Below are 22,548 nucleotides of genomic sequence, written 5' to 3' on the forward strand. Positions count from 1 at the left end.
TTATTTTTGTCTGTGTTGGGTCTTCGTTTCTGTGCGAGGGCTTTCTCCAGTTGTGGCAAGTGGGGGCCACTCTTCATTGCGGTGCGCGGGCCTCTCACTGTCGCGGCCTCTCTTGTTGCAGAGCACAGGCTCCAGACGCGCAGGCTCAGTCGTTGTGGCTCACAGGCCCAGTTGTTCCACGGCATGTGGGATCCTCCCAGACCAGGGCTCGAACCCGTGTCCCTTGCATTGGCAGGCGGAATCTCAACCACTGTGCCACCAGGGAAGCCCAAAGGGGGTTTTTGTTTGTTTTTTTGCGGTACGCGGGCCTCTCACTGTTGTGGCCTCTCCCGTTGCGGAGCACAGGCTCCGGACGCGCAGGCTCAGCGGCCATGGCTCACGGGCCCAGCCGCTCCGCGGCATGTGGGATCTTCCCGGACCGGGGCACGAACCCGTGTCCCCTGCATCAGCAGGCGGACTCTCAACCACTGCGCCACCAGGGAAGCCCCCGGGTGTATATTTTTAAAAGAAGAAGAGCAAATGCAAACAAGAAGTACCAATGCCGACTCACGTGTCGCTGCCATGTCGAACTTCATCCTGCTCCTTGGACTGGCGCCGTCGCTGTTTGGTGGATGTGGAGAAAGATGCTGATGATGTTCCAGATTCTGAGTCCTCTGAACTTTGCCCTCCAGAGCTATTAACATCCAAAAGATGTTGTTCTACAGCTGACCGGATGGTTCTTTCTAAGAGTCTGGTAAAAAAGAATGCAGAGTCAATCAAGCAATGAAACTTATCAATAACTGCGTTTAAAAATATGTCCCCGTACATGGAAAACACACTGGTGGTCGCCAAGGGGGAAGAGGCTGGGGGAGGGATGGAGTGGGAGGCTGGGGTCAGCAGACGTAAGCTCTTATATATAGAATGGAGAAACAACAAGGTCCTACGGTAGAGCACAGAGAACTATATTCAGTAGCCTATGATAAGCCATAATGGAAAAGAATATGAAAAAAGAATCTGCATATATATATATATATATATATATATATATATATGTATAATGGAATCACTTTGCTCTACAGCAGAAATTAACACAACATTGTAAATCAACTATACTTCAATAAAAAAAAGTTCCCGTAATATTGGAAATATCAGTATTTTCCATGGAACATCTACTACAGCTTCATGAGCAAAGACAGTATGAGGCATTAATCCCCAAATATTTGCGCTGTGTATTCAAAACAAAGCTACACAGAACAAATTCCACCAACGTGATAATTGCGTTTTCTATCCTGGATTACTGAAACTCTCACGGCAGGTCTAGCAACAATTGTAGGAGGCATTCAGGAAATACAGATCATTTAATATAAGGCAGAATGAGGAAAGATTTTTTCCTCATAGAAAAATAATGGACCTATTCTTACAAAGGTGAGTTTCTTCCAGATTTATACCAGTTCTGCAGAGGAAGACAGTATGATTTACAAAGCAAATTGGCACAAATGATTTTATGATGCCTATTATCTCTTTGGAATCCCTTTAAGATAAAATTATATAGGCAATAATGCTATTAAAAAAGAACACCTTACCAGAGCAATTACTCCTCATAACAGAATGGTAAAATCTTTCTGAACCTTTATTCAATCAAATTGTAATATACATGATTGAAGCTGTATTCATGCAAACACCCCAAAGTATATTACTGGAGATGGAAGGATAGGTTTCTGAAGAAAACAGGTAAGCTCAGGGGCTAAAAAGAGTGCATGATAAGACAGATGACGTATCATTTTTAAAGCTATATAATCTTTCAATGTGTCTAAACCCATTTTTATCACTTCATTATTTAATTCTGAATAAGCAGGCATGAAAAATTCTAAACTGACACTCCTCAAAGCATGTTTTCCTTCACTTGAAAAAAGAATCACATCCAAACTCATCAAATTGTATACATTAAGTATACAATACATTAAGTATGTGTATAGTTTTTTGTATATACACCTCAAAAAAGCTGTTAAAATTTTTAAAAACCACATATATATTTTTAAAGTGGTCAGATTGAGAAACATATTCCGTTAAATGAGTTTTGAAAATTTAAGAACTTTACATTTTCCAAATGTAGTTTTATAATAGACTCATAGTAATTTCATTAAAACTATTTTACAACCATGAGCAAGTACAGAATGACTAGGCATTAGGACTTTAATATCTAGAACTCTACAACCCCACGATTTGAGATTACCTCATAGTGGTACATAGGAAAGTGAATAAATTAATATATACATACATACCAAAGCCACACCTTTTCCAAACGTTATACAAGACATATAAGAAGTAAAGGTCATTAGGAAACAGACAAGAACACATCAGTCTTGGTATAATTCTGGAATCTCTTTAAAATTCTCAAAGATAAACGACATCAAATCTGCCCTCGCAGTGCTTCCTCCCATAACAAGGAAGGGGAAAAAAAAAAAAAAATCCCAACTCAGCCTATTAGAGCCACATTCATACCAATGTGTGTTCCTTCTAATGCTTTTCTCTTCTTCCTTATCACACACCCGCCCCTTCTCAGCCGCCTGATCCCTGCTCATGGAAGATGCTCCCAAAGGCCCACCCGGGTCCCAGCAATGTCATACGGGTGAAGCACAACGAACAGGCAGGGGGAGATGGTTGCAGTTCAGATTTTAGTGTAAGTGCGGTTGGTCGTCTTAGGAGGAAAAAGACATGCGATGGACATAATTAACAGAGCACTGCCACTGCCCTGTGGAAGAAGGACTTGCTGCCATCACTAACTTGCCTCCTTTTCTGTGTCCTATCAGACTGTAAAGGCCCCAAAGGCAGAGCACAAGGCTTCTTTGACATTAGACACCTAACACTATGCTTGGCATATAGCAGGCACTCCGTAAACGGAGGCCGATTCAAACGAACAAAGGAAGAAGTAAAACACACGGTTCATGTTTCCACCTTTAATGGCAAGACACCTCCCAACGCACACAGACTGCTTTGCACGTACTAACTGACACGATTTTGACTAAAATACACAGAAAATCTCATATGTTCACACGGCTGAGGGGTCTCCAGTCACACACCCACACAGAAGCTCAAACGGGAACACTTCTTATTTGGTCTTCTCCTCTGGGTGGTTTTAAAAATCATCATTCGTTGCTTATTATATTAACCTTCCAATGCTATACACCATTAGAAAAGCTTTTTTACTGTTTAATACATGAGAGGAGGGGGAAAAAAGCCCAAAATCCGGATCACTTACTCTCCCGTTGCCGACACATTGCTGACTTGGGATACGTGGGCACTGTAGAAAAGAAGCAAAAGAAAGGAAGCCAGGTTAGACAGAGGACCAGAGAGTGCGAATCCGACATGTGATGGCATCCCGGGCTGAAAGTATTAGCCCTGAATGACCCTCACGTGACATTTAATTCCCCACTGACCGATGCTGATTTTTACCTGTGTCTAGATTAGAGATGGCCCTGGGAGCACATCCCCAAACAGCTTCTTTTCTCCATGTTAAGATGACCATGACGGATAGTTTCAAAGGTGACCCCTGAAAACCATTTCTGCCTCTCAGACTATTGCCATGGCCCTAGTCTGGGGTCTTTGAATTTTCCCCAAATGTTAATACGATTGCTGCCCACTGCTTTCCTGCTACCAACTGCCCTGTCTCTGCTCTCTGCAGCCCAAGTCTGTTCCCTCCTGCCCCACTCCCTCCGGACCTGCAGACAGAAGCATCTTCCTAAAACTGCTCTGAACATGGAGCGGGGGCCGTAGGGGACAGAGAACAAGGAATAAACACTGTTTTCTACACGACTCTATCTGAGCCACATTTTCTGCCTAAGTTCCTCAAGATGGAAAATACCTCAAGCTCTATAATGTTTCATCTTAACACCTAATTTATAGCCCTTTTATTGAGCATTTATAAACGTCCTCTAACTTTCCTATTTTCTCCAAAGCCTGAATTCCTTCGAAAGTATTAAAAAGTAGTCAGTAAAAAAAAAAAAAAGTAGTCCATATAAAACGGAATGGTGAAATGAGAGAACACTATCTGATTAGCACGCTTCAGAACTTCACCCTTTTGCCCCCGTTCTACTTTCATGTAAGCACAGTGTGGGTCGAGGCTGGCATCCGTCTTAACCATGTCAGTGTGAGTACTTTCTTACATTCTGCCCTGTGCTGCTTAATTGGCTTCTAAGTCAAGATTCAAAAGTATCTATGTTGAAAATGAGATTAAAAAAAAATCTTCAGTGCATGTCAAACTACACTTTTGCCTAATCTAACAGTTCTCCCATTTTTACTTTCTTCTTTGTAGAAGACACCTGAAGAAAAGAAAAGCTGTTAATGACCAATACTGATGGTTGCCTTTCAATCACTCCAAGCATCCTCATTTATACTACAGAATTTTCAGCACGTGAATGTGTTGCTTTGGAATCATCTGTCGAGCTTTTCTTCCACGTACGTGTATATGTGTATCTCATCCCTTTCCATTTAGAACCTAAGTGCTTCCAGGGTTTGTATAATATTCCTCGTTTTCTTTCATGACAATACCTACGAATACCACCAGCACATACTCATTATCCCAAAGGTGATCAACAGACACGCACTCTTTAACCCCAGAGAATTCCTTTAGCTAAAGCTGTAGCTCTTTGTCATGGTCACAAACCACAGCCAAGTCCCAGAAAAACTGCATAAAAGGGTGCTGTTGTTCAAAAGGGAAACGTATGAGAAGAATCCTCATTAATAAATGAATGAACAAATAAATAAACCCGAATGCTTACTGAGTGCCGTGTTTCAGACATTGTGCTTAGTATTGTTTACAGAGCTTTTCTCATTTACTGTTTACAAGAACCCCATGAAGTAGGTACCATTGTTTTCTTTTCCCTATTTTCAAATGAAGAGGTTAGAGAGGTTAAGTAACTCACAGTCATAGAGCCAAGAAGCAGATGAGCTGAGACTGGAACCAAGAAAGTTTTAGCTTGGAGTCTCAGCTCCTAATCCCTACACCCGACTTTTTGAATCCATCATTCACTAGAAGAAACACTCACTAGAGTCATCTTCCCATATGGAGGCCTGGACTCAGGTATTTAACTTTGCTTTTAATTACAACCATTTCTGCCTCACAATACCTGCTATTCATAGAGGTTCCCAGGTTACATAACCAACAATAAATCCTTTGCGGCTCTCTGTCCTGAGCTGGAACAGGCAGTCCCTGCTTTCGATGCCTGTGGCTCACTCTCTGTAAATTCAACACTGTATAATTAACTCCGGCGCTCCATGTCTCACGCAGTTACACAACCTTGGTTTTGGGGGCAGGGGCCAATTTGAATAATGACTCCGGGAGAACATACAGGCGGGAAAAGAATACAGAGCTGCTAGATACTAAAAACATTCCAAAGACATAGAAATATAATCAGCCAATCAGTCAGCCACGCCATCTCAGAATGAAGAGACACATTTCCTCTCCTCCCTTCTACACACTTTTGACCTGAACTTCTTTTTGCTTATTAAAAAGCACACACTGATATTTTTATGTTCCTTTTGGGGTGGGGTGGGGCGTAGGGAGGAGAAGATGAAAAAAGGCGAGGAAGAAAGAGACACGGAAATGACAACAAATGGGACCAGGTTCTGAGACTCCTAACTCTCTAACTCGCAAACTCTAATGTGCACCAGAATCACCCGGGATCTTGTGCACACACAGATTCTGATACAGTAGGTCTAGGTCTAGGAAAGGGGACCTGAGATTTTGTATTTCTAACACATTCCCCAGTGATTCTGATGCTGTTGATTTGTGGAGGACATTGTTTAGCAAGGTTCCAAATTCCTGCAACTAAAATTCTTTTAGACTTCAGTGACTTAGATATCACAATTGCTGTTTTGAAAGATTCTAAGTTATGAAGGTATGATTTGGAAAACATACGCTAATTGGAATGAATAAAAGGCAATACATCAACATTTCCCTCAGAGCTTAAAGAAAAATGACCTGAGCCATCGAAATCAGTCTTAAAGAGCCTTTCTCAGAATGCAAAATAAATGAAAAAATCAATAATAAGACTAAGTAATTAAACCATATTGATTTTTGTTAATACATATATCTTAGGTCAAATTTATGATAAATTTATATTTTTGTGTTTTTGTAATAGGCCTTTGGAATTTTTGGTATTACTTAATGTGTCCATACTTCCATGCTTTTAAAACAGAATTTCCTGAAGGAAGTATTCTTTTTTTTTTTAAATGCCAAGAAACAATTTATTATAGAGAGAAGAAAAATCTCTCATCCAAAATACAGAAATCTGTACAACTCTGCCACAATCAGTACACGTGAACTGTACAAATTCACACCAGTTCATAATTTACCAAACAAACTATGACTAACAAGGTTCACAAAATAGATGGTGGTTTATGGAAAAGACTTTTACCCAATTAAGTACAAGAAAAGTTACAAAGCAGACCTCCACTTTCTAAAAATAAGAAGTATACTCAGTCTTAGAAAACTACAAGCTAGCAAATGTACAGAGAGCTGGCTGCTGCTAACACCACACTTGAGAGAGTCTCTTTTTAAGGGTCTTTTTCAAAGGCTGTTGCCACTGCAGATTCTGGTCACTTGCTACTTTCAAGGCCAAAAACACAATACAAGGTCTGACCATTTCCCCAGGTCATCCTTACTAGTTTGTCTTATGTACATTTATATTTAAGAGCTAGGTAAAAGTCTTGTCATAAAATTTCCAGTACTACCACGTTTTAAAGGTTGAGCTGCCAAAATGGATACCAACTTTAAGTGTCATAGTGCAAATGTTCTCTGCAAGTTCTACTGCAGAGAAAGGTTCTTTGAAATACAGATTTGCGTTAAAGGGACTGATGTAAAAATTTAGGCATCATGTCTGGGAGAAACTGAAACCACCCTAGGACTTCTCTCCCTCGCGAATAAGGTGATCATTTACTTGGACTCACAGGCTATTAAATCATTGAAAGGGACTGTCCAAACTAGAGCACTGTCACTTAAAATTTTTTTAGCACTCTGTTTTGTGCCAGAACTTCACAGCTGTGACATGGTTTAAATTCCATAATCCATCTCCCAAGAGGCGCCCACCCAAAGCAAGTATCAAATTTATCCATCCATTATAAGACGACCCGTCCATAGACTATATCTTAACCTGATACAGTCATTATATTGTAGCGTTGGGAAGGGCTTGTTCTGTCCAAGAGAAGTTCCTCCTTACAGCTGATTCTGCTGTCTACCGTTGGCACGTTGGTGCTGTTGCGGGTGCTGCCTCCTGCTGGTGAGGCTTCGTACAGCACACAGATGGAGCCATCCATCCTCTCCAGTTCTGCAGGACACTTCGTAAGGGTCAACCCAGAGTGTGAGTTCACTTGGGAGAAGCCTGAACAGCTCCTGACCGCTCAGTCCAATCGGCTGTGCTGCCTGTCCAGTGAGAGGATCCATTTTATGGTTGATGGGAATACAACGGTAACCCGATCCCTTGCAGGGCTTTTCTGGGAACCAGTGATGTTTCTAATGTTCTGCCAGCAACTCCTGCAGGCTCTGGCGGAAGGACTGCAGCTGTCGCTCGCTCGTGAGCCCCTTGATGCGGAGGAACTTGGAGATGAAGGCCTCGTTGGCAGCCATCTTGCCTATCACGGTGTTGGCCAGGGTGTAGAAGGGATGCGCGGGGTTGGTCCGGGCTACCTCACAGGTCAGAGGGCTGAGAGAGAGAGAGGGAGGGAGGGGCGGACGGCTACAATTTTTCTCCTTTCTTTATAGTAAAAAAGTTATTTTCGAGACAGGAGGTGGCCAGAGAGAGGAAGAGACGAGTGACCGCAGCCTGGTCACAGCGCCCGGACCTCCCAGGCCACCGCCGCCTACGGCTCTGCAGCCTCCGAAGCTCCCAACAGTTGCATTTCCAGCTCCGAGGGGCCTAAAGAAAGTGTTCTGAAAAGAGCATTTTGCGTTGGGAATCAGAAAAGTGAAGTTCTGGTCTTGGCTCTGCAGTTAATTAGCTGCAATCACAGTCAGATTGTTGGTTAGCTTGGCTGCTTTGGGCTGGTTTCTTCATACAGAAAATGAAAGACTTGGTTCATGATCTCTGTGATTTTCTTTTAGCTCTAAAAGTTTATGACTATCTCAGTTTCAAGTTTATTGCCCTAAAGTTTAATTCATTACAAAAGGTTATAACTGCATATTTAGTTTTATGACAGTGTCAGTCATAGTGAGGGTTTATCAGATATCAAAATGGCTTTGCTCAGGTCTCCAATCACCTCCATAGTTCCTGTGGGATGTGCTTAACAATTCATCAATAACAAGATTTCTAAGAATATTTAATGTCAGAAATAGGGCCTGCTTCCGTTGCTATAATCAGCTTATGGAGGTAATGTTAAGACACTAACAAAAAGACAATAAGCAAATAAGCTAAAGTGAAAGATAATGATTTTCTTCATCTTCATGTAGCTTGTTTTCTATCCCCTGCAGAGGGCTAAGAATAATGAATTTTTTTCAGAGCACTTGACTGATTTGCTAAGAAAGTCTCTTATGCAGTATAAACACCTGAATATGGAAGAATTCATTTCCTAATGTTGACAAAGCAAGTATTCAAAACTAAAATGAATAAGCAGACTCAGCATCATGGTCAATTTCATTACCCAAGCCTACTTAGGTGATGATGCAAATGAATGTTCTCCTGGTACGGTCATTCAAAACAGATTCTAAGCCTACTCTGAAATATATTCTATGATATAGTTAAATATATTTAGTCTTTATTTCTATTAGCAAAACATTTCCATAAAGGGATCATGCTCAGCAATGTTAGTCTATAAAATGTGCATGTGATAAGATGCACAGAATGCCTGTTGACGAGTGATTCTCTTATTAGATCTCTTGATTTGAAATAAAGAAGCTTTTCAAATCTACTGAAACCAGACATCTTGAAGAAGGATGTGTTCTCTTTTTTCTGTCCTCTTACTTCAGTATATTCTCTTTTCAGTGGTGTATAACATGCTGCCCGTAAAATATTGTTTTAGTAGGAACCATTAGGTCTAACAGAATTATCCTTTTTCTCTAGAAGATAATATTTACATTCAATTTTTTTAATGAGTAAGAATTTAAAAGACAATTACGTGATGTTTGTTTAAGCCTCAGGATGAGGATCCAGTAACTAATCATCAAACCAGAATGAAACTCTTCATTTGTCTGTTTAACAGAATACGGTATTTTTAGTATCATCTTAAAATACTGAAAGTTGATACACAGTGTCAACATAAAAGATGATTGTACCACTATTTCCTTGTAACTGTATAATGAATTTGTAAATGAAAACATTTTTATGATTTTAGTTCAATTCTCTACAGTGCCATAAAACAAATACACTCAGTCCTCAATATTTATTCACTTTGCTTTAACTTTTACATATGACGACCACATGCAGAAATTTTAGGGAGCATTTATAGGTATGTAGATTTTGACAAAAAATATTTATCCCCACATATTTTTATCGAAACTCACACATACTATTCCTTTAAGTATTAGGACTGATTTGAAGAAATGAATTATTCTTCATTCCTGTATCTTGATACTGTATTAAATATTTTCTAACAAATTAAACTGAGCCCATCAAAATACATTTTGTACAGCTTCTTTAGGGCCCTAATTATGGGAGTTATCAGTTTCATATATTTAGAATGTTTTGCATAAAAAGAAATTCAGAGGTTTATTTTAGTTTTTAGACTAAGGTCTTTATAAAGCAAAATTGAGAAATGAAATGGAGAGGTGACTATATATACTATACCCATTTACAGATGAGGAAATTGAGGTTCCGAGAGGTTTAGTATCTCACTCAAGTTTACACAGCTCTGATTCCATCTCACGTAATCTGGCTTCAGATATGTCCTTAATAAAAACATAATCCTTATTCTCAAATAATGCTGCTATTCACATAAATCTTTGGCTACACATCTATTTCTTTTCTTAGAATTAGAACAGATTATTAAAAGTATTTTTTGCATTCACATGGAAATTTCTTCTCAAAATTTATGCTTTCCAGAAAACCTTTTATTTCATCTAGGTTTTCATGTTTATTAGCATAAAATTGCATGAAGTATTCTATAACCTTTTAAAAACTACTATACCCCTCACAGCAAACTTCACTTCTGATTATTAGTATTGTCCCTTTTTTTTTTCCTTAAGTTTACCAACGGTTTTCTTTTTTATTTTCATTTTTACTCTCAGAGAATGAGTTCCTGGATTCAAACATGAGTTCTGCTATTTTTATGTTTTCATTTATTATTATTAAATCCTTTTGGGTTTCCAAGAAGTTGCTTTTCTTCCTTTTTGTAACTTCTTATTCTGAATGTGTGGCTCGTTTACTTTCAATCTTTTTAAGAAGGTGAAGTTACCTCTTAAAAAGAGTTTAGATCTCATTCCACAAATTTTTATATGTACTTTTCCTCTTTTTCTTCCAAATAGTCTGTTTTTATTTCCTATTTGAATTTCTTCTTCCCTTTAGGAGAGTTTTCGTTGGTTGATTGGAAATTTTTTGTTATTAATTACACTGTGGTTAGAAGACACAACTTAACATTTCTACTCTTCAAGAACTTTTAGAGATAGCTGAGTAATCTTTTAGAAAGTAGCAGGAATGCTTAAGCCCTATTTGTAGATTGTAAAGTTTAGTGTATGTGATGCTCCTATATTTTAAATCTTATTAATTTTATTAAATTCTCAGCACTATTTATAAATTTTTGTTATAGACATATTGTGGTATATATAAGTTCTATACTTCAAATGTGTTTGCATGTTTATCCTTGTTAACTTAAGGGTTTAAATTTATATGATTTGATACAATGCTAGTTTATACATACTTATTATTTTAACCTTTATATTTTTAGCATGGATTTTACCCAATAAAGTCTAGGTTTGTCCTGTTTAATGGATTTGGCTTTAAACTCTAGTTGTTCTGGTATTGATATTGCTATCCCTGCTTTCTTTCTGTTCATATTTATCAGAGATAAATCCTATATTATTAACCTTTCTGTGCTATTTTGTTTTAGGCATAGCTCTTTTGAGCAAAACATAGTTCAAGCAGTCATTTAAAAAAAATTACTTTTAGCTTTTATCAAAGAATTTAATCCATTTACACTTATTGTCATAGCTGATACATTTTTTCTAGTTTTATGTTTTTGCTTTATGTTTTATAATTTTGGAGCTTCCTTTTCCTTTGATTTCTGTCTTTGCTCTTATCTTCTGAGGTGATTTGGGATATATGAGTCCTATGCACAATTCTACTAGTTGTTGCCTCTACAACCCATACATCTGTGACTATTAAAACTGAAACAAAAACCCAAAAAACAAACCACCAAAAAAAAAAAAAAAACCCTGAAACACTTGATGCCTGCTTCTACTCTCCTACCTTCCATGCAAGATAAGAAATTCAGAATTTCATTACTTTCTTTGGCTTGCCACTAATAATTATAATCAGGTTTCTACTTCTTAATTAAAAAAATATTTTGGGGGATTCACCTCTCAATTAGCTGGGTATATATTAACACTGATTTCTACTTCTATTTCTATTAGTATGGTTTTCTCCTTAGAATCATAATTTTCAGGTTGGCTTTCTGATCTCTGACTTTCATATCTAACATTATTTCTCTCACAGCTTTTTCTTTACCCTTTATATTTTGGAAGAGCTTCTCAAGTTTCTCTCTCATCATGTACTTGATTTATTTTAAATACTTTCTGCTCTTTACTGCTTTCCAAAGTTTAAAAAATCTCTGCAAGTACGTTTCTAGGCTTCTCTTTCCCTCATTTCAGCTGTTCTTGTGTGTCTCTAGCCTTTTAATTCTCAACTTATTCTCTCCTTACAGGTTCCTACTCATATTTCAAAGAGGCTGGTTATGTCCTTGAGCATTTTTGGAGAAGATTAGTACATATTACTTCTCAAGTTTTCTTCTGAATCATACAAAAAACAGTTTTCTGAAACTGTTTCTACTCTGAGTCCTCAGAGCAAGTCATCCTTTCCTCTAGCTTGTAATTTCTCTTTATAGGTCCAAAATAGTTCTTTGTGTTTAGGGGTTCGTCAGGGGGATCAATTCAGGCAGAGCCATTATCAAAAACCTGGCTGGGGGCTTCCCTGGTGGTGCAGTGGTTGAGAGTCCGCCTGCCGATGCAGGGGACACGGGTTCGTGACCCGGTCCGGGAAGATCCCACACGCTGCAGAGCGGCTGGGCCCGTGAGCCATGGCCGCTGAGCCTGCGTGTCTGGAGCCTGTGCTCCGCAATGGGAGAGGCCACACCAGTGAGAGGCCCGCGTACCGCAAAAAAAAACAAAAAACAAAAAACCCTACTCCCAGTGGAAATAACCACAGAAATCAAAACCTGGGCTTGGCAACACCGAAGACTTAGATAAATAGAAGTAGAACTAGCAACAGATCCCAACCAGATCTGACTGGATGCCACCAAAAGAATTCAGACAACAGGCTGCATGTGGCACAGAAGAAGACCTACTGCAAGCTGCTTTCACACTAATCTGAGCAACTGAGGTAGGGGCTCCTTTTCTGGGATTCCAGTCTAGACCAGGAAAGAGGCCAGGGTGTGGGCATCTTTGCCAAGCACGTTCTGCACCCTTAGCACGCAGGTTCGTGTTTGTTTGCGGCAATCTCACTAAGGGTTTGGTATAATCGGTCCTTCCCTTTCATTCCCTTAATCACTTCAACAGGGTGGGTAATCTCTAATGAGCATCTGGGGAACAATGACACCTACTGTTTGAGCTACTGTAGCTGCAATAAACTTGCCACATGGGATGGTGGCAGGTGTAGATTTGTAGCTACTATTTCTTTCCTTTGCAAAAAAGGACAAATGGCTCTATGGTGAATTAGGTTAGGTTGGAGAAGTACTGGAATTAAAGAAGACAGAGTTCTTATCACAGAAAACTATTCATCTAGAATGAGAACATCTGAGTGCATGTCTATTTATAAGAGGCCTACCTTACTACAGAAAAGCCTGAAGGCAGTGGAAACGTACAGTAGACCAACACGTGGTTCAGCCGTAGATGTTAGAATAGCAATCACAGAAACCGCCATTCTGCAGGGTGAACGGTGGAGCAAGGTAATGACCGAAATGGCCCCTCTCGGTCTCTGTTCCTGTAACCGACCTCCCTACCCCCAGCCACAGGAAGGTCCTGGAACCTCCACTAGTGCACTGCAGCCTCTCGGTATGCTCTGCATCTCTACTCCAGACACAGACCCTCTCTTGCTGTTATAAATAATGCACCTTGTCTCCACTCCAACTGCTCGATGCCTGTCTGATCTACTGTATCTGAGTTCCTTTACAGAGCAGCTATTCTCTTTCCTCTGAAATGGGAGGCCTGCTTTGCCCTCATCCTCTCTCTGTTTTGATTTGGTCTACATGAAGACTGCCCACTCCCAAACCTGCAGCCTCTGAGATCTGCCATCCTACCTTATGTCGGACCTCTCAGAATAAACCACAAAACGGAATACGCCTCCGTTCAATACCCCATCTCCTCTGCCTGGCTGCCTGTGGCTGAACCTACTTCTGGTGAATACCCACCTCAGATGGGTCTCATGTCTTGATTGGGCCTTTCCTCCCCTGAAAAAGCTGACCAATTAACACTGTCGATACATAATATTTAGTATTCAACATCCTTAGCCAGGGAAGATACCATTTTGTCACTACCAATCATTTTTTACTTTTCAAAGGCACAGAAAAAATTATTTTGGATTTAAAAGAGCCAATTTAGTTTTTCATCATGTTAATAAATCATTATGAAATTCATTAGTCATGTAATGACTCCCCTTTTCTAACACTGCAGCAAAGGAATTGTAATAAAGTTGGAGGGAAAGGAATAGAAGACAAGGACATTACAAAAATTTATTTAAAATGTTTAAGCACTCATTTGCTCTTACTAGAGGTAGTGCAAAAAAAAAAAACGCACTGATTTATACATTATCAGTGGACATGTTTCTGATTCTAGTCCCAAAATCTAGAACTTAGTCATAATTAACAATCATGTTTTCCTTTTTCTACTTGAATTCTGTATACTAGATTAACTCAAGAAAAGTCAATCTCAAACCAGCCATGCAAATAATTAAAAAAAAAACAGTTCATGTTTTATCAATAGATTCTCCCTATTTCATGTCAAGTGGGTAAGAAAAAAGCTAAATTAACTTGTACCAACCTAATTCTTACATAATTTTTAAATTATCATGTAATTTTATTGGTTGGCAGGAAACCAGGACGAATCAAATGGACCACCATGTTGTCTCAAACTGAAACCTCAGATGTTCCCTGCCTTGCCACAAAGTGATTACGCAACAAGCTTCAAGTAGCTAAAGGGCAGAGCACTACTGCAAACCAGTTACTTGGCCAAGCCTGACTCCCTATGACACATTTCGGAACTGTGGTGGTTGAATTAAAGTCTAAATCGAACAATGAGACTATTGCAACAAATCAGACTCAGAAACAAAGAAAGTATTTATGTGATACCCTGACACTGCTTTTTTTACATCTTTATTGGAGTATAATTGCTTTACAATGGTGTGTTAGTTTCTGCTGTATAACAAAGTGAATCAGCTATACATATACATATGTCCCCATATCTCCTCCCTCTTGCGTCTCCCTCCCACCCTCCCTACCCCACCCCTCTAGGTGGTCACAAAGCACTGAGCTGATCTCCCTGTGCTATGTGGCTGCTTCCCACTAGCTGTCTATTTTACATTTGGTAGTGTATATATGTCCATGCCACTCTCTCACTTTGTCCCAGCTTACCCTTCCCCCTCCCTGTGTCCTCAAGTCCATTCTCTAGTAGGTCTGTGTCTTTATTCCCGTCCTGCCCCTAGGTTCTTCATGACCTTTTTTTTTAGATTCCATATATATGTGTTAGCATACGGTATTTGTTTTTCTCTTTCTGACTTACTTCACTCTGTATGACAGACTCTAGGTCCATCCACCTCACTACAAATAACTCAATTTTGTTTCTTTTTATGGCTGAGTAATATTCCATTGCATATATGTGCCACATCTTCTTTATCCATTCATCTGTCGATGGGCACTTAGGTTGCTTCCATGTCCTGGCTATTGTAAATAGAGCTGCAATGAACATTGTGGTACATGACTCTTTTTGAATTACAGTTTTCTCAGGGTATATGCCCAGTAGTGGGATTGCTGGGCCATATGGTAGTTCTGTTTTTAGTTTATTAAGGAACCTCCATACTGTTCTCATAGTGGCTGTATCAGTTTACATTCCCACCAACAGTGCAAGAGGGTTCCCTTTTCTCCACACCCGACACTGCTTTTTAAAAAGTAGAATTCAAAATTGAGGAAAGGTTACAAGAAAAACAAAAAAAACTTCAGCAATTTAAACTTGAATTTATATGGTCATATTACTTTCAAATATAGTTTCTAAGCCTCTGAAGTGGGTAGGTAGTGAGGAAAGAAATGCAGCAGGTAAGAAAAGGCTGGTTCCAGGTTATTCCTGATACCTAAGTGGGATGGTTCACTGAAAAATCGCATCAATACAACAACTTCTTAGTCTGGAGGGAAGTGATCTCATCTAACATCTACTTTGATGTAAACTTACCTGTTTTAAGAGTTGTCATTCTGGCTTTATAAACTTTAGAAAATAATCCTGAACTCTAAGAACTTGCTGAACATTAGTTTCACACTTCACTACTATCTAGAAAATGACCTAACGTAACCCAAGACTCCTTCAGCAAGTGAGCCTTAGGCCCAGAACCCGCCCCACCAGCATGTATGTGTGGAACAGCGATTTTAAAATTTAGGTGACAGCCTAATCATTAGGCAGATTTTGAAATTCAAATGGATAGCTTGACATCTTTGAATTTAAAACCAAATATCTTATTTTAGTCTTTTCAACTATGTTAAAATTTGTTCTAAGATTTCTTAAACAAAAGAGAAGAAAAATAGAGCATGAACATTATGGTGAGGGATTCCAATAAGCTTAGCCTGGCCACAGCACAGAATATTCTATTGAAAAGAATTAACGTGGGCAAATAAACCCAAAGAAGCCTTAACCCTCCCCAATTCCCTGTAACAGACCAATAAAAATCAAATAAGTACCTCAAATAGAAAGGTGACATAGGTCTTTCATCTTCCTGCGAACTGAAAGGAAAAGAAAACTTGAATTAATATAATTCCTGTTACTATCATAACATCTCAATTTTACTAAAACTCTGTTCCACCTATCACAATTTTTCTTTTGACACATTAGAGCTAATCTCACTATGGAGTAAGGTTAGTAAAATATACGCTACCTTGGACCTAGCCAAGGTCAATCACTTCTTCAAGGGAGACCATCAAGAGAGGTTTCTTTCAAGATTAGCCTAAGGCAAAAGCAGTTCACATCACCCTTTGAAGAGGAAGTTTTTTACTACCTTATTCTACAAGCCCAATCCAAGTATTCATATATTACACATAAACCCTTAAAATGATTACATACTCAATTATCTCAATAAAGCTAATTACAACTCATTAACATGATGATGAAAGTAAGACAGCCAACAAAATACTCCTGTTAAGTGTATGCTGCCCTAGCAATGAAATGCTAGGGCATCAGTAAACAACACTCATGCTCTTTGTCGTCTATAGTTACGCACAGTATTAATGAGGGTGAATAACATGAAAGGACACAAATGAAACTATAAAGAATAGTTTAAGGGACTTCCCTGGTGGCGCAGTGCTTAAGAATCCGCCTGCCAATGCAGGGGACATGGGTTCAATACCCGGTCCAGGAAGATCCCACGTGCCGCGGAGCAATGAAGCCTGTGCGCCACAACTACTGAGCCTGCGCTTTAGAGCCCCTGAGCCACAGCTACTGAGCCCACATGCTGCAACTACTGAAGCCTGTGCTCCACAACAAGAGAAACCACCGCAATGAGAAGCCCGCACACCAAAATGAAGAGTAGCCCCCGCTCGCCTCAACTAGAGAAAGCTCGTGTAGAGCAATGAAGACGCAACGCAGCCAAAAAAAAATAGTTTAAGTTCCTCAAACAGCACTGAAGCAATATGAAGCTTAATATAAAAATATTTAATTAAAAATATAAAATACATACTATAGTAAAATATTTTTCCTTTCTTCTACATGTTTTTTTCTTCTGATAAATGACCTCGCATCAATGAATGAGTCTCTCCCCTTCAGTGTCTACTGGAGTGGTCTTTGAACATTTTTGATTACACACTCATATAAAAATTTGCTTTTAAGCAGCTACTCCCCTTAATATATGACTGAGTATCTATTTATGTTAATTATGTGCATCATTAAACAGATAAAAGTAGAAATGTGAAGTATCAGATAAAATTAAGAAGCGCTAATATTTTCTTCTTGTACCCCTGTGGTATACCACAAGCAACATTGATGAAAAGAGAAAAATTTGCTTCAGTTGGTAATATTATCCTGGCAATCACCAAAAATCTTATTACAAGTTATAGTGTAAAACAGACACACACACACACACACACACACACACACACACACGCACGCAACCCTGTCCCGGAAGTTGAAAAGGTCTTAACATTTTAGTTGCAAGACGGCACATAAAATATGGCATACTGGGGCTTCCCTGGTGGCGCAGTGGTTGAGAGTCTGCCTGCCGATGCAGGGGACATGGGTTCGTGCCCCAATCCAGGAATATCCCACATGCCGCGGAGCAGCTGGGCCCGTGAGCCGTGGCCGCTGAGCCTGCGCGTCCAGAGCCTGTGCTCTGCAACGGGAGAGGTCACAACAGTGAGAGGCCCGTGTACCGCAAAAAAAAAAAAAAAAAAAAAAAAAAAATACGGCATACTATTTGTCACTCTCTCATGATTTTGGTTTCCAGTGTCAATATCGCTTAACTATTCTAGTGTTTATCTTGCCAAAGATTTTGTTTGTAACTGATTGTGCCAGTTCTTCCCAAGTGAAAGGCAAGTGACAGATCAGTTTTATTCTTGACTCTATAATGTTAATGGGCTGAAGGCAAAGCTTGACAAGTTACAGGCACTAACACCTGGGAACTGTCCACGTGTCTTGGGAAGAAACCACCTAGAGCAGCGCTATTACAGTAGTGACTACTTTAAGTCAGACTGGTACAAGGGGCTTACACATGTGACTTCAACACAGTCCTTGAAAACACTGAACAAATTATAAACACGTTAGAATTGGGTTTGTTTCCTAATCGAGGGTTCAGTGTCAAAGAGTACTAAGTGTGACCAACACTGTGCAAAGAGGCTGCAACGAAAAACCTATAATGATTTTACTATTATGGGAACATTGCCTCCATGTGAAACCGAGCGGGGCCTGTGGGGCTCCCAGGCACAGAGGCCTTTCTGTTCCCCATTTCTTGTAGGCAAGACTCCAGCCTCCATGACCTTCCCTGAGTTCCAAAGGGCAGATTCGAACAGTTGCAAATCAAGGGAGGAGCTGCCACGAAACCACGTGAGGCGAGATTAAAGGGACCAGAGAAACTCATCAAGATCAGCAGACGGACCACCTGAGACCCTGCACACACCCTAATCCCGTCAGCAACCCCACCCTTTTGAAACTCTGCAAAAGAAAGAAGAATGCAGGACTGTTACTGCCTCCATCCTTATTGCACACCCCTGACCACGAGCCCTGACCTCTCCCTATGCCCCAGGGAGGGGGCACAGTTCTTGAGGTGCTAGCCTGCTGTGTTCCCCTCTTTGCCTGGCAAAGAATAAACCCACCCTTTCTTTCTCCTCCAAAACCGTCTCTGTATCTCATTTCGGCATCGGTGTACAGGGAGCCAAGATTTGGGCCACACAAGGGTTATAAAATGAGCACTGCGCTAAATACTTTTTTGCCCAGAACAGATCCTTAACTCTAACATGTAACAAATTATAATGAAAATTAACAAGGGTACTTTAGTGAACGTTCAATTAGCAATATGGTTGGTTTTCTTAGAAATCAGGAGTGCTTTGGGAGATGATTTAAGGGTACAGAGTTCTGAACACAGCTGTTCATGTGCTTTGGCTAACACTTTTTGTGTGTGCCTGAAAATTTCCTTGTAGCCAACAGAGGCAATCAAAATCAATCTTTTCTCTCTTTACACCTTCTCTCCCTCAGACACTTATTCATCAGCCAGGTACCATCAGGTGCTTGACATTAATTATCTCACGTAAATCCTCATAAAAACCCTCCCTGGTACTTGCCCCTCCCTTGAGAGCAGCAGGCTCAGAGAGGGCACACAACTTAACCAGGTCACACAGCTAGTGATGTGCAGACAACAAACACACTTTTGTTGTTTACTACCTTGCCTTCAATTTTAACTTATCAAAATATTCTGGAGTGAATGTCCTCATTCTGGCACAAGATCTTGTGGACTTTATAATTTATAAGCTCCATGTCATGCTTCTGATTCTGGCAACTCTACACCGACCTTAGTCAAAGTCTATTCACAATGCATTATGCCTGATGGTGTGTACAAGGTGATTAATTTATTAACATGTATTGGCACTATGTCAAGAATGTCTCGATAGAAACACAAGTTTTTAATCATGAGCAAATATTTTTCAGGCTGCATTTGTATAAGGTAAATTTGTCAATGAAAGACAAAAATCAGAAATTCTTAATTTGGATATGTCCCTGAATTCTGAGCAGTTATAAGTGTTCCAAAAAAGAAAATGTAAGCACTGTTATTTAAATGAAATGAAACAGACTCAGCAGATTTGCTTACTCAGTAGCGGTCAACAGGGCAGCAATCTATGCACAGTACCCAAGAAGAACAATGTAATTTGAAAAGAAAACGAGGATAAATAATTAATTTTGACACTTAATTAGCCTATTTCTTTTTTCCCTTTCATAAAAGTACCCTTGCCCGGGGTTTAGTAATGTAATCTTGACAACAGTATAAATTATGAAACAACTAAAGCATGGATTTCAAATTGATTAAGTCAATTAATTCTAAAAATCAATTTTATGCATTGACTTTACAGGCAATTTGAAGGAAAAATGGCCAAGGACAATTCTTCCAAATAGAACAGAGAAAAGAAACTTTTCCATAAAATTTACACACTGGAATGCAAAACATCTGAAAATATCACCATTTCTACCTCTGTGCAAAATGAATATTGGACTATTATTATATGTCCCCAAACACCTATTTATAGAGATATTTATGCCTGTTCCTAGCTTTACATCAATCTCAGACATGTCCAATGATATTAACTGAGTTGTAATTTTTTCCCTAAATTTTAAATTGAGAATTAATTCAGATTTACTTGCAATTTTTAAAAATAAGCACATGTACTGTGAATGAAGAGGGGAGTGCGTGTCATGAAATGAAGCCAATGACAAACCGTAACAACCTGGAATTCATTCAGTTTCCTCCTTGGTTACTAGTATAAACCCAGTGTTTTAATTATTTCCTGTTTGCTGACTCAGAATAATAGCCAAGTTTAAGCAGCTAATTAGTTTGCCTTTTTTTTTTTTTTTTAATTTAAATACACTGAGAGATTTGGGCAATCACCTCATGTATGTCAGGCCGCTGGGTGCCTAATGTCCTCAGACATGGGGTGTTACAGGCTCTCAAAACAGCTACCTGTGGGAAGGACATTTATCAAATAGACCCAAGTAACAGTCCAAATCTAAGAAGCTACAACTGAGAAGGGCAATAACAGACTGGAGGGTTTTAGTGGGGGCCTAACTTACTTTTTTAAATTTAATTTTTATTTTATATTGGCGTTTAATTGATTTACAATGTTGTGTTAGCTTCAGGCCTACGGCAAAGTAATTCAGTTACACATATACATATATTCATTCTTTTTCAGATCCTTTTCCCATATAGGTTATTACAGAATATTGAGTACCGTTCCCTGTGCTGTACTAACTTATCTTTTTATGTGGTTCAACATTGGTTGAACATAAAGGCACAGGAATGGATGACGCCTAGACTTACAATCTCTTCCTGAGCTGCACTCGTGTCTAAACTGAAGCCACAGAATGCAATCCCTATCAATTTAATTACACAGCAAGCTCACCGAAATTGTGAAAAGCATGGCGTTTTCTGTGTCTAAGAAAAACCAAATACTCTTGGGAGAATTCCCAGCCTGAGGTATTCAGAACGGACGCTCAGTTACTGGATCAAACCACCATTCCATTCAATTCCCTTTTGAACTGTCCTGATAAATGTTCCAATTAGTCCAACTTTCTAATTGGTTAATGTGGCTGGCTACCCGCAAATTAACATAATCTGCATATTGGGCTACATACTTTACATTTTCAAGTGATCTGAGCTAGGAGAAATAGTTTGTAAGTGTTCCTTGGGTACAGAAAAGTACAGCAAAATAGGGAAAGGCTAAGGATTAGGTTCCATTCATTGAAGAAACTCGAAAAAACATCTACTGGGGCTTAAATACAAACAAACAAACAAACAAAAAAACCCACAAACAGCCAGGGGGAGAGAGAAAGGGAGGGCCAAGTGAAAGGACAAAATTTAAAGTATTAAGTAAACATCTTCTCTGGAATTCAGGTTTCTCCCTCACGTTGCAACAGAATGTACTAAGTGGAAGAATGTTCATAGATGAATTTTCTTGGAGGACGATGAGGTGAGTGGAATTAGCACATTTTCTTTCCTTCCTTCCTCTGCAAACTATAAAGTACCATACTGGAGCCTTTTGATGTATCCACAGTCTCAGGCATTAACATTCATAACCCTCCATTTATAGCATTTATACTGCTCCATTTGGGGTGTGATGTAGCAGCTGGCGTTCTGCTGTTCACATTTTTGGTTCAGCTCCATTCAGGAACACGGGAGAAAACAATCTCCCTGTTCCTTTTGGAAAACAAGTCAGTTTTGGAAAACAGATCAGTTCACAGCTAAGTGTTTGCCCCTGTAATTTCAGGGGGCGTTTTTGTAGATGGATGTATACTTCCTTACTATAAACCCAAGCAACTTTGTTTCCAGTTTTATTATTTGTATGTTGTAACTAAGAATGCAACACCTAGCTGTCAGTAGAAATAAAAACAAACCATTGAAGTTCAAGAGCAAATATGTTTTCCTGACCAAAGGGTAATGCAATAAGCTGAAATGTTAATGTTCACAGGACTAGAAAGTTTAGCTAAGAGGTATTACACTTCGGAAGCAAAACCAATCAGAAGACTTCCCAACATTTACAGCTTTCCCCCCAATAAGACAGGAAAATATTTCTACCATTTTCCTGATTGCTTAGTAGAAATTTGAAATATATTGTTAGGGGATGAATCGTGTCCCTGCAAAAAGATACGCTGAAGCCCTAACCCCCAGAAACTCAGGATGTGATCTTATTTGCAAATACAGTCTTTATAGAGGTGACCAAGTTAAAGTGAAGTTACCGTAGTGGGCCCTAATTCAATATGACCAACGCTCTTATCAACAGGATATTTGCACACAGGGAGCACAAGTTGTGAAGACTGGAATTGTGTTGCCACAAGCCAAGATCTCCAGGAAGCGAGGAGAGAGGCAGGGGACAACTCATTCCCCAGGGTGTTTAGAGGGAGCACAGCCCTAGCCAACGTGCAAATTTGGGACTTCTGGCCTCCAGAACCGTGAGACAAGAAATTGCTGGTTGGGCTCCCCTGGT

General features: G+C 39.5%; 1 protein-coding gene and 1 pseudogene across 2 annotated transcripts in view; both read right to left on the minus strand.

Annotated features, from left to right (window-relative positions):
- The window catches only part of FAM13A (family with sequence similarity 13 member A), a 331,803-nt gene that overhangs the window by 63,725 nt on the left and 245,530 nt on the right, over positions 1 to 22,548 (minus strand). For both annotated transcript variants that reach the window (XM_027116910.1, XM_027116911.1), the window contains exons 8-10: positions 16,057 to 16,098; positions 3,239 to 3,280; positions 551 to 730 (exon numbers count right to left, since the gene is read on the minus strand). In XM_027116910.1, the coding sequence (XP_026972711.1) occupies positions 551 to 730; positions 3,239 to 3,280; positions 16,057 to 16,098 (264 nt within the window). The remainder of the gene's footprint in view (positions 1 to 550; positions 731 to 3,238; positions 3,281 to 16,056; positions 16,099 to 22,548) is intronic.
- LOC113625949 (protein BTG1 pseudogene) lies at positions 6,209 to 7,846 on the minus strand (annotated as a pseudogene).

The sequence above is a fragment of the Aethalodelphis obliquidens genome, unplaced genomic scaffold (assembly GCF_003676395.1).
Source record: "Aethalodelphis obliquidens isolate GAN/ISIS:26980383/991018 unplaced genomic scaffold, ASM367639v1 scaffold17, whole genome shotgun sequence".
In the NCBI taxonomy this organism is placed as follows: Eukaryota; Metazoa; Chordata; class Mammalia; order Artiodactyla; family Delphinidae; genus Aethalodelphis; species Aethalodelphis obliquidens.